General features: G+C 42.1%; 1 protein-coding gene across 3 annotated transcripts in view; it reads left to right on the forward strand.

Annotated features, from left to right (window-relative positions):
* Positions 1–1160: 1160 nt before the first annotated feature.
* Positions 1161–17361, forward strand: part of PCID2 (PCI domain containing 2) — a 56141-nt gene continuing 39940 nt past the window's right edge. The window contains exons 1-6 of one of the 3 annotated variants that reach the window (XM_078783261.1): positions 1161–1207; positions 1315–1406; positions 1683–1772; positions 11275–11348; positions 11611–11676; positions 11891–11932. In XM_078783261.1, the coding sequence (XP_078639387.1) occupies positions 1371–1406; positions 1683–1772; positions 11275–11348; positions 11611–11676; positions 11891–11932 (308 nt within the window). In that variant the 5' untranslated portion in view covers positions 1161–1207; positions 1315–1370. Of the gene's footprint in view, positions 1407–1682; positions 1773–11274; positions 11349–11610; positions 11677–11890; positions 11933–17361 lie in introns of all 3 variants that reach the window. The other 2 variants (XM_068124438.2, XM_068124439.2) reach the window with 2 other exon arrangements.

Genomic DNA, 17361 nt, shown 5'->3' on the forward strand with positions numbered 1-17361 from the left:
ACTGATTATTGCATCTCAAGTCATTTAATCTAATGCTACACACATTCAGGCTGCACCTTGCAAAACACTTTAAATTACACCTTCTAGCCCTCTCCCCACCCCTCCCCCATATCTGGACCCACGCATGCCCGCCAGCTTATTTGCGGGTGAACAAGGGGTCGCGAGCACGCCCCCATCCTCTTCTCTCCTCCCTCTGTCCCTCTTCCTCATCTTGTTTCCCGGAATGACTGTGGCACCCGTTAGTATCTGTGACAAGAAACTGTAGCATGGCCACGTGTGGTACATTCATCTTATTTTGGTGAATAATGTGGGTCATGGGAAGGAAATATCACATGATAAGCATATTGAAATTAAAGTTTTAGAAAGCGAAGGCTACTCCATGCAACTTCATGCTCCAGTATAGTCAGAGTAGGAGTTGTGTCTCCAGGACTGAGGAGAATACGCGAAACAGGTACTGTTGAGTGTTGACAATAGAAAGGATGAGGAGGAAAGCCCGGATGATCCAGTAGAGATCTTGTGAATGACCAAGCTGAAAGGACAAGTGTTGCGCATTACAAGCACAAAGTGGTCTCATTAAAGGTGTACCTGCCTGATAACTTTTGCTGACTTTACCTCTCCCCTAACTCCCTTTATTGCCTCTTCTCAGCAAAGGTTTTCGAGCAACTACTGTACACGTTCCTGTAACGATTCTCTCATGTCCCTCCCTCCATAGACACCGGCATGCTTTCTCACATATAATACCCACCCATGCACTCTGATCTACTGCACTCTTGTTGATCCCCTCTTGTCACTTTTGTTTCTGCCTCTCATCTACTCATCCAGGTTGTCTTTGTCTCCTGTCTCTGTTTCCTTTTGATCGATCATCTCTCTCTCTATCAGTCTGTGAATCTGTTTGCATAGATTCTTCATGAGTTTAGCTTTTTCAAAGATTTTGTAGACTTGATTTTGACTATTTTACTTTGTTCTAAATATCAAGTTGTTTTGCAGTGTAGCTGGTGGTGCTGAAATAGTGCCAATCGCGGTATATAAACCCACGAGAGATTCTGTTCTAACTGAAAAATGAAGCGTTTGCGTTTTTCGAATCATATTCTTCTAAAGATGAATTCCCACGTGCGATATAATGGAAACAAAATGGAATTGGAAGTAAACTTCAATTGAATGTGGTGAACGAGTGGCAGCTCGGATGGCACGTTACTTTTTGATATCGGTACAGTGCAGTACAGTATTGGTATTGGTGTATTAAACCTTTAGTCCGTGCACAATCGGAGGGAATTGACGAAGTGAAGTGTCAAGCAGTGTTCGCCTCTTCCACAGACGCTTCATTCAACTTCAAGCCTCAGGCTCATGCCATGGTGTAAATATACGATCTAATGGCGCACTTCACGCTCAACCAATACCTCAAGCTGGTAAGACGGAAAGCAATGTGTCGGAATCGAAAACGAGATCGGTGTGGATATTGAGCTGCATTCTCTTCTGGGGTGTGTTCCATTTCCAATCAGCTTGCCATCGTTCGCCAAGCCTGCCGTTCCTAATCAACCGTTTCGTTGGAGAGCTTAAGCCACAAGGCGAACGCTCGACAAGCTGATTGGTAATGGAACACACTCTAGGTTTACATATTTGTGTCCTTATTTTGTCTGGGCTTATTCACCTGATTGCTTTGCAACGTCTTTCAATCCCTTCAGCTTTCCGAGGCTATTGACAGCAGGAATGGCGTGCAATGTGCTGAACTACTTTCCTTCAATCATCCACACGTGGCCAATGTTCGCTTGCAGGTATAGCTGACAGCACTCATAAATGCTTTCAAGATCTTATTGTGTGGTTTCATTTCGTACTTGGAGCATCAGCTTGTACATGATAAATTTGAGATGGAAGAGACAGATATTTGCTAATACACTGCCCCATAAGCCATTACGGTAAACACTGAACAAAAAGGAGTTATGGTGAATGGGTGACTGAAAGTCATTAAGTCGTTTTATTTGGATTGTTATTTGGGCAAATGTAATTGCAAACGAGTACAGATACATTCAAAGTACACCGCCCCCATGCCAAATAATTAAATATCCTACAGCGCGGCATTGCCGGGGCACCTCCGGCGCCCGGCAATACCGCAGTGCAGCTCATTGAGGCTGCATTGGGAGGGAGAGGTGTACACTAATTGATTGATTAATTGTATAATTCAAATCAATAAAACATTATCACAAAATATTTTCTTAATCAATTGGCTAATCGCATAACTAAACCACTAGTGCTTCATCCGAAGATGTATCTTTTAGAAATTTAATTAAATAAGTCATTAATAAAAAATTAAATTATTAATTGATTCATCAAGAAATAATTAATCGATTAATCAATAAATAATTAATCGATTAAATGATTAATCAATAAATCAAAAATATCCTTGATAGCTACATCACTTGGTCACTCATGTCCAAATATTAGCTTCCCAGCTCAAAAGGTGCCTGAGATATTGGCCAAATGAGAAAGAAAATAAATAAATGATTAATAATGAAAATAACGAAATAATAATCATGAAAAAATTAAATTATTAATCAATTCGGTCACAGAACACATAAACCACCACCATTTAATCAGAATCTGTAACGGATTTTTTTTTTTTTTTTTTTTAGTAATTAATCGAATAATTAAATAATTAATCGATTAATTGATTAATTGATCAATCAATAAATCAAAAGTATCCTTGATAGCCACATCACTTGGTCACTCATGTCCAAATATTAGCTTCCGAGCTCAAAAGGTGCCTGAGATATTGGCCAAATGAGAAAGAAAATAAATAAATGATTAATAATGAAAATAAATAAGTAATCATTAAAAAAAATTTTTTATTAATCAATTCAGTCAGAGAACACCTAAACCACCACCATTTCATCAGAATGTGTAACTTTCAAAAAAAAATTTTTTTGTCATTAATCGAATAATTAAATAATTAATCGATTAATTGATTAATTAATAAATCAAAAATAGCCTTTGCAGCCAAATCGCCTGGTCATTGGCATGTCCAAATATCAGCTTCCTAACTCAAAAGGTGCCTGAGTTAATGGTCAGAAGAGAAAGGACATTTAATTAATTAAATAAGTACTTAATTAATCGCTAATAATTAAATAACTCCTCAATTAATTGATTAATCAAAAAACAAAAAATACGGTTTTTGACAAAGGACTTGCTCAGTATTGTGCCAAAATTTCAGCTTCCTAGCTCAAAGGATGGCTGAGATATCGCCCGGACAAGCAAACAAACAAACAAACAAACAACCAGAGTAAAAACTGAGTACTCCCTTTCAGCGTGCGTCACTGCCGAGCCCCCTTCGGTGCCCAGCAATGACGATTTGCAATGCCTGGAGATGGCATAGGAAAGTTGCGGTGTACAATACGTTTAAGCTTCTGTGGCCTCAGATACGAGATGAAAGTGTACTTTTCTGCAGTTTTGAGATTATGCAATATATATAATTTATAATTTCAATTGCAATAAATTTACAACTCGTATATAATTTCAAAACGCACCTGGCCACAAGTGTGCCTCACTGACCGGGTCCTCAGTCGAGGTCCTCAGCATCATCTCGATAAGGTCAGCTGAGGTGGGCCAGCAGGGGCACATACGCCTCCACATGCAGCAGCTACACCCGGATGTGTACATACCGCCACCCCCAGCCAGTGAGAACACAGACTACAACAGCAAAACTGCCTCCACTCCCAGAATCAACAGCCCCTCATCCACTCACTCACACACCAAAAAACAACCGACTACCACCCTTACAACATGCACCACTCAAACAAAAACACATTCATGCCCCACACACACACACACACACACACACACACACACACACACACACACACACACACACACACACACACACACACACACACACACACCACACACACACACACCTTTCACACATCTCCATTTCTCTTCAGTGCTCAGTCACTACCCCTTTAGACTGAAATGAACCACCCCCCACAACCTCAACCTACACCGTTCGACGTGCCTCCATAAACTTCCTCCATATCCAAAGTGAGCCTTTCAAGGCAACGTGGCCCAATCTGTCACATATCCTCCTTCTCTCTGTCCCACAAACTCCAAGCCGATCAAGAAATGCAGAAAAGGAATTGCCAATATACCCTCTACACCCCACCTCAAATGGCTGACATGAAACTTGCCAACCCTTCTCCCAACCCTCTGCCTCCAGCTCACTGTACTTTCCTCTCTTCCTCTCGTGCACCTCCTCCATGTTCCCTTCCCAAGGCACAGACAATTCCCCTAAGATGACCTGTCTTGTTGCACCTGACCAGATGACAATGTCAGGCCGCAACCTTGTCACACAGATCTCCTCTGGGAATACCAATTGTGGCTTTAGGTCTGCCACCACCTGCCAATCACAAACATCTGACAGCCCTCTTGCTTTCCACCTCCTCCTCTTTCCACCTCTTACCACTTGGCCCTCTTTGACAAACCACACCTCTCCCCCATCGGTCTCCTTCTCCACTCTTCTTTCTCTCGACCTCAGCACCTCTTGTTGCACCATCTGCACCACCACCGCCAGCACCTGATCGTGCATGCTGCACCGTTCCCACACCTCCACACAAATAACATCTCTCCTCCTGCAACAACCCCCACAATCTCAAGTTTACTGGTGACGGAAGCACATCATACGTTGCCCGCAACAGGAAATTCAACAATATTGGCTCCATCCTTCAAATCTCTTGCCACTTCAATGTCCTCACCTGCACACCTTCCCACATAGTCCAAGCACCTTGCTGTGCCTGTCCTACTGCTTTCACATATCTCCCCTCCTCCTCCTTTCTTGTCACCTCCCTCTCAACCATCTTCCTCCTCTCTTTCACACATGCCTTTCCCTATCACTCAATGCTTCATCCACCCCAAGCCATGCTTCCCGTGCTGTACCATCCCCATGACCTCCTCCTGTTGCAACCAATCCTCCATCTCATCCACCTCTGCTCTTGCATCCATTTCCGACTTCCTTTCTTCTCTGGGAGAGCATTCTTTACCACTGAATCACTTGAATCCCACAACATCATGAACTCCCGCACCCTCACCAGCTTAAACTCCTTGGTTAATGATGTCAAGGGAAACTGGAGTTTTCCACCCTGACCATAAAAGGCAATGTTCGTCAAACAGCGTGGAACCACCCTTCCCACCCTTCCCACATCGTTAAACTCCACTGTATACCATCTTCCCAAACTCTTCACATGGGTTTCTGTCAATGAAGATTGTCATGTCATGACATGTCACCTCCCCTGCAAGCTCAAACCGGTGCATGTTCTCCATCACTCCTCGTCTCACAACCACGCTCCTCGACTTTCTTGCTTTAAATCCCATTCTTTCCCACCGGATCAACCTTTCCAGTCGTCACAGTACCTTTACTGCTGCATCAGCGGACTGTTGGACAACTGTCAGGTCATCCATGAATGCAAACATTGCTGGCAAACTCTGACCAGGGGCTAGCTCGACTTCTTTCCCATGTCCACTCACCGCACGTAACAACAACTCCATAACCAGCACAAACAAAATAGGAGAGATGGTACATCCCATCGGGATCCCCACTTCCAACTTCTGCCACTCTGTTTAACATAGGACTGTGTCGCAAACCGCATCCAAAACTAATCATAATATGCCATCAAAAAATTCATGAATCTCCATGGCACCCAAAAGAAATTCATGGCATACCTGATTAAGGCATGCGACACTGACCCATATGCATTCTCCAAATAAATAATATATATATATATATATATATATATATATATATATATATATATATATATATATATATATATATATATATATATATATATATATATACATACACACACACACACACACACACACACACACACACACACACACACACACACACACACACACACACACACACACAGTCACGTGAAAAAGTAAGTACACCCTATGGAAAGTTTTGACTTTTTCAACATATTTCAACATACAGCTATTTGATCTTCATTTCAACAATATTGATAGATAAAGGTGATATAATATAACAAATATCATGAAACATTTACATTTTGTAGTCCATTGTATAATTTAAATAAACATAAATGCAAATTTTGCATGTGTAAAAAGTAAGTACACCCCTACATTTATCACTTCAAACACCTAAAATTAGAATCAGGTGCACCAGCTCAGGTGCAAATGATCAGAGCATCGTTAGAGAGGATCTTGGAGGAACCTGTCTTATTTAAACCTCAGACATTTAGTTTGGTTTGCTCTTTGTTGTTGAAGTGTGCGGCGTCACCATGCCGAGATCAAAAGAGCTCTCTGAGGCCTTCAGAAAGAAGGTTACAGATGCCTACGAGTCTGGGAAGGGATTTAAAAAGATCTCCAAACAATTTGAAATCAATCAATCGACTGTCCAGAAGATCACCTACAAGTGGAGAAGATTCCAAACAACAGCCAAGTTGTTCAGGCCAGGCCGCCCCAGCAAGTTCAGCCCGAGAGCAGACCACAAGATGCTGAAAGAAGTCTCCAAGAACCCCAGAATGTCATCACGGGACCTACAGGTCTTGCTTGCCACTGTTGATGTCAAAGTGCACAAGTCTACCATTAGAAAGAGGCTGCACAAATTTGATCTACATGGGAGGTGTGCCAGGAGGAAACCTTTGCTGTCCAGAAAGAACATCAGGGCAAGACTAAAGTTTGCCAATGAACACCTAGGCAAAGACCAACACTTCTGGAACAAGGTGCTCTGGACAGATGAGTCAAAGGTAGAGCTATTTGGCCACAGTACCAGAAGATATGTTTGGCGAAAACCAAAGACAGCATTTGACCACATGAACCTGATACCAACTGTAAAGCATGGTGGTCGAAATATTATGGTTTAGGGCAGCTTTGCTGCATTAGGGCCTGGGCACCTCACCATCATAGAATCCACTATGAATTCTTCATTGTACCAGAGGGTGCTTGAGGATAATGTGAGGCCATCTGTCGGAAAGTTGAAGCTCAAACGAAGGTGGCCCTTGCGACATGACAATGACCCTAAACATACCAGTAAATCCACCAAGGAATGGCTGAAAAGAAAGAAATGGAGGGTTGTGGAATGGCCAAGTCAAAGCCCGGATCTAAATCCCATCGAGATGTTGTGGTGGGAATTGAAACGAGCTGTGCATGCAAGAAACCCCTCAAACATCGCACAGCTGAAAGAATTCTGCATGGAGGAGTGGGCAAAAATTTCTCCCAGCCGATGTCAGAGACTGGTAGACAGTTAAAAGAAACGCCTACTTGAGGTTGTTTCTGCCAAAGGGGGCAATGCCACCTATTAGAGCCAAGGGTGTACTTACTTTTTCCACATGCGAAATTTGCATTTATGTTTATTTAAATTATACAATGGACTTCAAAATGTAAATGTTTCTTGATATTTGTTATATTATATCACCTTTATCTATCAATATTGTTGAAATGAAGATCAAATAGCTGTATGTTGAAATATGTTGAAAAAGTTACAACTTTACATGGGGTGTACTTACTTTTTCACGTGACTGTATATGCACAGAAGCAGTATGCATGTTTATGCTTAATCTGTGTACATCGGGGTATTTGTTTTATTATTTTTGGGAGCGATCGGTAGCATTATACACTGCCAAAATAAAATAATGTGTTTATTGGTGCGAGAAATCTGGGCAAAACAGAAATTACACATAAAATGCTTTATTTATTTCGCTGGAGTGAATAGCATAATCGAAGGATATCAAAATGAAGGGCTGGAGAGTTATGATGTGTGTTGTGTTGATGTATTGAGTGTCGTGTGTTGTGCGTTGTATTGTCTTTCCATACATTGCAGGGATGGTTTTCTATGCGTGCATGCAGTGGTGTCACTGGGGTTGGTGTCACCCAGTGCGGTAACTCATGGTGTCACCCCCCCCCCCCCCCCTCCCCATTAGTCAGGTGCACTATGTTAACAAATATAATTTCGTTCAAAATTTTGGGAGATTAGCAAACCTGTACATTTTTGGAATCATCAGAGCATGGAGAATCCGAAAATCAATGTTGGCATTTGCACAGACACAGATTTTGGATTTTCAAAATGGCTGCCATAAAATACATATTTTGCACGATCTCGGCTTCTAATCAACCTAGAAACTTAAATAAATATGCTAATCCTATGTTTTCTGGGTCAAGGAATCCAATAAAATCCTCAAAATAGTGCTCAGGATTATAGAAAAGCAACAAACAAAGGTAATTGAAAACCATTGTCTTTATATTTGTGATATAACTGTATTACATAATACATGATATTGCAAGTCCTTTGAATTATAGGTATGGGTTTATAAAGCAAGAAAGCAGCCTTGTTAGTATCAGATTGAACGATAAGTCCTATACACAGGATCTACTAGGTCTATACCATTCAGGAATATGCTTTTACAGATCTTCATCACTGTCCTGAGTGTCATTTTCGCAAAGGTGTCCACGCAAATGCGAACATTAATTTTTGGATTCCTCATGCTCTAAATATTCCAAAAAATGTGCAGTTTTGCTCATCTCCAAAAATTTGAACGAAAAAACATAGTGAACCTGACTACATGGACCTCCTCCCATACCAGACCATACAGAATCCTTAGTAATGTTTTTGTACTAATGTTACTCGTAAATCGTAATTCCCGTATAATCACTGAATGTAATGGCAATAGTAGTGAAATAAACAACTAGCAAAATTAAAATTACAGCTTTAAATTACAATATCATACGCACAGCCTAAATGTATTTACATTTACATAGTTTCATGTGGTTAAAGTGAAAATTCGGTAAGAAAACAACAGAATTCGAAGTAAAAACGTTTAAGAACTACATCAAAATTACGTTGATTTTAACGTTAAACTTTATTGTTACATGAGACACATTAATGGATTAGGTTTGCATAATCAATAACGGCCCAAATAATGTAGAACTTGTAGACAAATGCATATGGAAATATACTCATAAATGAAATAATACCATAAAAATTAACAGGAACAAATATACAAGCATTTCAGCACTTAGTGAACATCTCAACGAATTCAGAACTTTCCTTTCCTGGCCTTCAAACCTGCGAACTTGTGAATCACTTCATCGAAATCAATGCCTTTCGCCAACTCGCTTTCAATTGATAATATCGCAAGATCGGAAAGCCTTGACACTGCAAAATTTTGGTTTCACCCCCTCTGTTAGTGTCACCCGGTGCGGTCCGCACCCCCACACCGCCCTAGTGACGCCAGTGCGTGCAGGGGATAATAAAGTGGTGTGTTGAGTTGAGTGGTGTGTTGGTTTGACCAGATGGTCTCGAATTATGCACTCTCACCTTTCAGCTGTCGAGCCGGTGTTCGAATGCCGACCCGGCTATGAACTGTCACCCTGGTCACCCAGGGTTTCACAGGCAGGGCGATTCATCAATGCGTGTGCCGTCCCTCTGATGGATGTGAAATGGGAATCCCAAGGTTGAGCGTCCCACAATTTTATGATTTTGGAAAACGAAATGCATGATCGATCCCATGGCTTTTTTGTGCATAATTTCGGATTTTTTTTTTTTTTTTTTTTTTTTTTTGTATACAAGATCGAGGCTCGTGAAAGAGCGAACATTAATCACACAGAAAGACAAACCGACACATAAAACATATAACATCGGGAGCGGTAGACAAGATGGGGAGAGAGGGGGAAGGACACAAACACAACATTTGAGAGCAGGGACCGAGAGACATGGAGACATGGAGAGATCTGAGAGAGGGCGAGGGCTTTGGGGGGGGGTGCATGGGAAGGGGGCGGTGGGAGAGGTATAAAACATATGGACACTGCCAGGACTTCCAGGAAAGAAGTTGGAATTTCAAACAAGGTGGATCTGGGGTGAATTAGCGGGGGTAGAAAAGATCAAGGTTTTGGATGGGGGAAGATAAGAGATGGTGGTGAACAGCTGTTTTAAAGACCTGGAGGGAGGAGTGGGATTGAAGGGAGTGAGGGAGTTTGTTCCAGAGGCGGGAGAAAAGAGGAATGAAAGAGTGAAGGTGAGCAGAGAGCCGAGATTTCGGCAGTTTAACCATCAGAGGGTTGCTGGCAGATCTTGTGCGACCTGTAGGAATATTTGGGGGACAGAGCACAGAGAGAGCTGGGGGTGCAAGGCCGGAGAGGAGTCGGTAGAAGACAGAAAGACCACCTACCTGCCTGCGGTGAGTGAAAGGCCCTCAGAGATAGCTTCATCGCGGGAGATTCCAATAATTCTGAAAGCTTTGGTTTCAACAGCGTGAAGCCGAGCTCGGTGTGAGGCAGGAGCACCGGCCCAGAGGGGAGAACAGTATTCCATCGAGCTGCGGATGAAAGCCTTGTATGTGGTGTACATTTAATACATTTGTACATTTAATGAGATTTGGCATACCTGAGTGGGAGGGGGGCCTGTGTTTTGGCAAACTTGAGTGGGAGGGGGGGCGACAGAATTGGCGGAACCGAGTGGGAGGTGAGCCTGAGATTTGGGCCTGAGAAATGAGAAGAATAAGGGGAGTGAGCCTTAGGCATAATATGTTGTTTAATAATGTAAAACACTTAATCAGTCAAATTTTCGAAATTGCCAAATTGCTGTTTCAATGACAACTAATGTTTATTTGGATTTCACAAGTATGGTGCTATGCATGACATCTTTCTTGTTATTATTATTTTTCAATGTCATATTTACCTCTGCCACCAAAGGTGGATGGAGGTTATGTTTTCACCCCTGTCTTTGCTGTTTGTTTGTCTGTGTACAGGATGTCACAAAACGTTGTGCATGGATTCGGACAAAATTTGATGGAGAGGTTGGGTATGTGACAAGGCCAAAATTATTAGATTTTGGTGAAGATTTAAATACGGATCTGGATACTAGTTATTATCTTTTATTTTATTTTTAATGATTCTTCTCCATTGAGTGGTTGGGCCAAAAACGATATATAGCACAATATTTCTAAAAGTTGTGGACGACTTGTGATAAAATTTGGTGGATGAATTGAGTCAGTGACAAGAACAAGTCGATTAGATTTTGGTTCAGGTCCAAATCCAATCTGGCCTATCAGTGGGATACAAAACGTGAACTGTTCAGCCTGGCGTTGGTAGGCTCTTTACCATGTACCGTTCTTGTCTATTCTTTGCATTTGCGGGGGTTCATGGAGATGTTTTTAAACAAAAGAAAGTTTATTGTGGATGATGAGGGAGAAGTTTATCTCCACCTGAGTGAAAAATCCCAGGCATGTCGCATGCTTACAAGCCAGCTTTGTTTTATTTCATTCATTGCAGGTGCTGAATCCAGAGCAAAAATGTCAGGATGTAATGGAACCTCCCTATGATGAAATGGCAGCCGCACATTTACGGTACGTAAGAAAAATGATATAGATACATATTTGCACAACAAATCCTCATCAAAGGGTGTAGTGCAGTACCGTATAATAAAGACACGAGAGTGTAACATGTATATTCTAGCATCATGGAAGGGTTCCTGTTTTGATCAATTTGAGGAAGTGCTGCAAAAGGAACAACTGGTGCGTGACCAGTAAAATGTAAGTGACTATCCTATTGACAAAGTATTTATTGATAATTTTTGCTCTTGCTGAATATATCCTCTCCTTCCCCCAGGTGTACTCGTGCTGTAGCAAACCATGATTTTCTGGAGGCATACAAGTACCAGACCATTGTTGTCCAATATCCTTATTCTACCTATCGGCTATTTTGATTTGGGTGTTGTCTTGCCAGTGCATTCTCATTCTTCTGTATGAAAGCATTGTTTTTAAAAATATGAACAAAAATCTGCAGGTTTTTTTTGGAAACTTTAAATTTGCATCACACAAGTTCAGCATTTGAAGCAGAGCATTTCTGGTATTTTTGGTATTTCTGGTATTTCCTTAACAGGAAAAACATCATTCATCAAAGAACTACAAACACACAAAGAGGATAACTGGTGAGAAACGCTGTTATTAAAAGTTATTTTTAAGTTGTTGTTGTGTTGTTGTAATTGTTGTCATTATTATTACTAGGGCATGCCCGTACTATATATATATCTAAAATTATATCCCCCCCCTCTATTTACATGAAATGGTTTGGTCCATTCGCAAAGCTAAAGCGAACGGCTTGCGAGTACGGTGACAATCCCCCCCCCTCTATTTACATGAAATGGTTTGGTCCATTCGCAAAGCCAAAGCGAACGGCTTGCGAGTACGGTGACAATCCCCCCCCCTCTATTTACATGAAATGGTTTGGTCCAAAGCGAACGGCTTGCGGAGTTTGGTAAATAAATCGCCATAGCTCGGTAACTACTTGTCCGATTAATATGAAACCTTGAAAAGGCACATCCTCGGGTCCCCAGCAATATACCTGGCAAGTTTCAAGTATATCGGACCCGTGGTTGTCGAGAAACAGCGGTCACAGACAAACGACACACACACATACACACACACACACATACACACACACATACACACAGAGATTACTGGAATTATAGATAGATTATTATTACAGAAGTTGATCATTTTATACTATGGCAAAAAATTGCAACTAGAATGGTTCTTTGCTATCTCATTGTGCCGGATATGACCTTCGCATGCCAGCTGAGTGGTAGAGAGTCCTTAGATTGAGTCGGGATACCAAAACTAAAATGACAACACCTCAGAGATCAAATGACTGTTAATAACATGGTGCAATTTGGCTTGGTACGTGCTCATTCTAAGCACACGCTTATTCATTTTAGGGGCAGTACCCAAAGGGTTTGCTTTTTTAACTGTTAACGCTTCAAAAAAAAATTACAATTAAAAACCACGTCCCGTTCTTTGTTTATTACGTAAAAATCAATATATGCACATCAAAAAAATGTCTGTGGACCTTTAGATATGTGGGAGGATCTAATGTGATCTAACCAAAAGAAAACGCACATGCTGCCAGCCTTGATTTTTTTTGGATGTTTTACTCGGTGAGGGTTAATTAGTCCGGCAGATATGTGAAGAATTGTGGTAGAATTGTGCCTTTGATGATACAAGCATGAAACTTGGCACACAGTTAGGGCATACCCTTACAGTGAAATTTGGATGTAGGGGCATTCCAGATTTCTCCTTGGCCCAAAATGGCGGCCATTTAAAAAAATGGCGGCTAAGAAGGACATATTTACCTATTATTTCAGACTTGTCATTTGTGCTGCTATTGAAACACAATGTAATGAGCATATTATAAATTGTCATGTACATGCTATGCAATACCTTCATACTGGGTTCAAAATTGGAATCTACGGTGGCCTATAAGGGGCAGAACAAATGGTTTACCATTGCAATAGACAGGACTGGTCTAGCGGTTTAATTATTTAACTTTACATGACTATCTGATTTCTCCTGGGTGTAATTTTGGTTCAATACCTTTATATGAACAACTTTGATGTAGCTTTATGAACTTTCCTATCATAGACTAGGTGACTATAAGGAACAATGCAACGCTAGTGAAAAGTTACGAAAGCGAATTACTATATTTATGATAATAATGTATGTATTTCTTTTTCAGATGATAACTCGACTGCACTGCACCTTCGCTCATTGACTGTAGTAGCTACCTAGATTTGGTTCCCAATTTGTATATTGATTGGATGGTGGTGGTGGATAATGCTTAATTGACAATGGCCAACAAAAATTTCAAGCTATTAGACCCCCAAAGCCCTAGTACATCTGGAACAAACATGCCTTATCTGACAGATTGGGAGAAGTGTGTGTTATGTCAGGAGGTCACCGATGAGGCCCTTGCCTGTCCAGCTGATTCCAAGCGAACCACAGGGTCCGGATACCAAACTCTTGCAGATTATCTCCTCACCTAGAACTGGCAGTCCTGATCTATGTGAGATCCGTCCGTGAAGGAAACTTCCAACTGTACACTGATGCTCTGACCAAGCTTGTACCATGGTTCTTCGCCTTGGGACATACAAACTATGCCAGGTGGATCCCAGTTCACTTGCGCGACATGGTGACACTTGCAACAAAGCATCCAACTGTATACGCACAGTTTCTGGCAGGAAACTTCACCATGAAGAAGACTACACGTGCATTCTCTGCCATAGCCTTAGACCAGGCACACGAGCAAAATAATGCATTGGTGAAAGGTGATGGAGGGGCTGTAGGTCTTACGGAGAATGCTGCAGCTTTGCGCCGATGGATGGTGTCTGGTCCAGAGATGGCCAAACTGATCTATAAGTTCGAGGCCACAACAGAAAAAAGAATTAGGAAAACTGAACTAAAACACCATGAACAGACAAAGCACACGCAGGTAGCCTTTGCTCGAGATGTGAGAGCACTCACCCGTGTCATAGGAGAGATGGGGAACCCATTCTGTGACGACAGCAAAGATCTCTTGGTGCTAGACAGCAGAGACCTGGCAGACCCAGCAGTCATCAACACCCTTTACCAGATCGAGAAGCTGGGAAAAGAACAGTATGACACATATGTGAACGAGAGGCTTGTACATCAGACAAAGCCTATCACTGACCCAATAAAAAGAAACAATCTCCCTCTCTTCAGCCGACCCCCAGTCAGAGAGAAGTCAAGAACAGAGTTGAAGGTGGTATCTCTGAAGAATGACTGCGTTCTGTTCTTCAGGCTGTTTATTGCATCCCAGACACGGAATGGAGATCTTGATGAATTCTTTGCACATGAAAACCAAGCTTGTCCCCCTGCATTGTCACAAATGGGCAAAATCCGGCTTGGAACCAAGTCTGATCTGGTTGGGTGCTTAGAAGATCTGATCACCTCACGGGAAAATGATGATGTAAGCCCCCCTGTTGAAGTCATGATCCTGGATGGAGCAGCCATCGTGAACATGCTGGCACCTCGTAATGCGAAGACCTTCTCTGAGTATGCATCACTAGTATTCTTGCCATACATCACATCTCAGATACAAAATAAGAGCAGGGTTGATATTATCTGGGATGAATATTTCCCAGACAGTTTGAAAGCCGACACCAGGAAGACGAGGGGTAAAGGCACCAGGAGACGAGTTGAGCCATCTAGTTCCATCCCTCGAAACTGGCAGGCCTTCCTTCGCATAGACGAGAACAAGGTGGAGTTGTTTGACTTTCTAGCAACGAGGATAGCAAACATTGAGACTGACAAGCAAATCGTCACCACAAACCACAAAGAAGTTTTTTGTACACAGCCACGAGATGTTACTGGTCTTTCCCCGTGTAGTCACGAGGAGGCAGATACAAGGATACTACTCCATGTCCAAGATGCAGTCAGACAGGGCTATACCAAGGTGTCAATCCGCACAGTGGACACAGATGTTTTGATCCTTGCAGTGGCAGCAACTGGATATCTTGACATCGATGAACTCTGGGTTGCTTTTGGCACAGGGAAGAATTTCAGGCACTTGGCAGCTCACGAGATGGCTGTGGCACTGGGACCAAACAAGTGCCGAGGGTTGCCATTCTTCCACGCCTTCACTGGGTGTGACACCGTGTCCTGCTTCGGCGGAAGGGGGAAGAAAACAGCATGGGAAACATGGAAAGCCTATGATGAGGTCACCTCAGCTTTCTGCGCACTGGCTGCCACACCAACCATTTCAACTGCAAATGACAACATGGATCCACTGGAGCGTTTTGTTGTTCTGCTCTACGATCGAACAAGCAGCCAGGAACATGTTAACGATGCCCGCAAGCATCTCTTCACCCAGACTGGTAGATCAATAGAGGCTATCCCACCAACGCAAGAAGCCCTCAGACAACACATCAAGAGAGCTGCCTACCAAGCCGGCTTTTGTTGGGGCCAGATGATGATTTGCGCACCTGAGCTCCCATCGCCAAGTGAATGGGGTTGGAAACAGAGTAATAACGGCTGGGGGATATATTGGACAACCCTCACAGAGGCAACTGAGGCATGCCGACAATTGATTAGATGTGGATGCAAGAAGGGTTGCAGGAAACAGTGCAAGTGTGTTAAGGCCGCACTCCAGTGCTCAGCTCTGTGTCACTGTGCAGGGGAGTGCACACGATAGTATACAGGAGGAATAACACACCTGTTACATATACACAAACATGTGGAAGACTGTTTTGTAGACTGTTTTTATGTGAAAGTCACTTCCACAGTGTTAATGTGGCATTTTCACTTCATTTCCATTGTGTTTCTGGAGTTTGCTCAAAATAGCTCAAAAAGTAATTATTTTTGTAAAGAATAAGGACCAAATAAATTTTATGTGAGTTTGTTGACATTTAATTATGATCTTACAACCTGTTTACGTGAAAAAAACATCATAGGTGTGCTTGAGCAATAAGTAAATCTAGTTTTATAGACATCGGTACTGTGTATCTTATTATCCGTAAACGGCCATTTTTAAAATGGCCGCCATTTTGTCCCTAGGAAAATATTTGAATGCCCCTATATCCAAAAATCCTCCTAGTAGTATGCTCTATCAGTGTTCAAAATTTCATGCTTGTATCACCAAAAGCACAATTTTTTCACATATCTGCTGGGCTAAATGGAAGAATGCATGCATCCTGGAATTTCTAGGGAGGATATGCGGACTGAGACCAGATGGATCAATTCTGGAGAGGCAGTGTAAAACCAAGAGATCACCGACCTGCCTATGACATGAAAGCAACAGACCTTGGGCTTTGGCCTCAAATAGTTGTTTTTATTTTAATGTTTTTTTTGGATATAAGATCGAGGCTCGTGTAAGAGCTAACATTAATGACAAAAAAAAACTAAATTTTAATGTTATTTTTTGTATATAAGACCGAGGCTCGTGTAAGAGCGAACATTAATGACAAAAAAACAAAAAACATAAATGGACACATAAAACATATAATAAAGGGAGTGGGAGACAGGATGGGGAGAGAGAGGGAAGCACACAAGTACAACAGTAGAGAACAGGGACATCGGGAGATCTGTGGGATGGAGAGGGGTTGGGGGCATGGGATGGGGCGGCATGGGAATGGGGAAAGGTATAAAACAAATGGACACTGTTCGGACTTCCAGGAAAGAAGTCGGTATTTAAAAAAAGTTGATCTGGGGTGAATTAACGGGGACAGAAAATATCAAGGTTTTTGATGGGGGAAGATAGGAGATGGTCGTGAACGGCTGTTTTTTTTTTTTTTTTTTTTTTTTTTTTTTTTGTATACAAGATCGAGGCTCGTGAAAGAGCGAAGATTAATCGCACAGAAAGACAAACAGACACACAAAACAAATAACATCGGGAGCGGTAGACAAGATGGGGAGAGAGGGGGAAGGACACAAACACAACATTTGAGAGCAGGGACCGAGAGACATGGAGACATCGAGAGAACTGTGGGAGGGAGAGGGCTTTGGGGGGGAGGCATGGGAAGGGGGGGGGGGGGTGGGAGAGGTATAAAACATATGGACACTGCCA

Source organism: Myxine glutinosa, chromosome 8 (assembly GCF_964187855.1).
Source record: "Myxine glutinosa chromosome 8, kmMyxGlut1.1, whole genome shotgun sequence".
NCBI lineage: Eukaryota > Metazoa > Chordata > Myxini > Myxiniformes > Myxinidae > Myxine > Myxine glutinosa.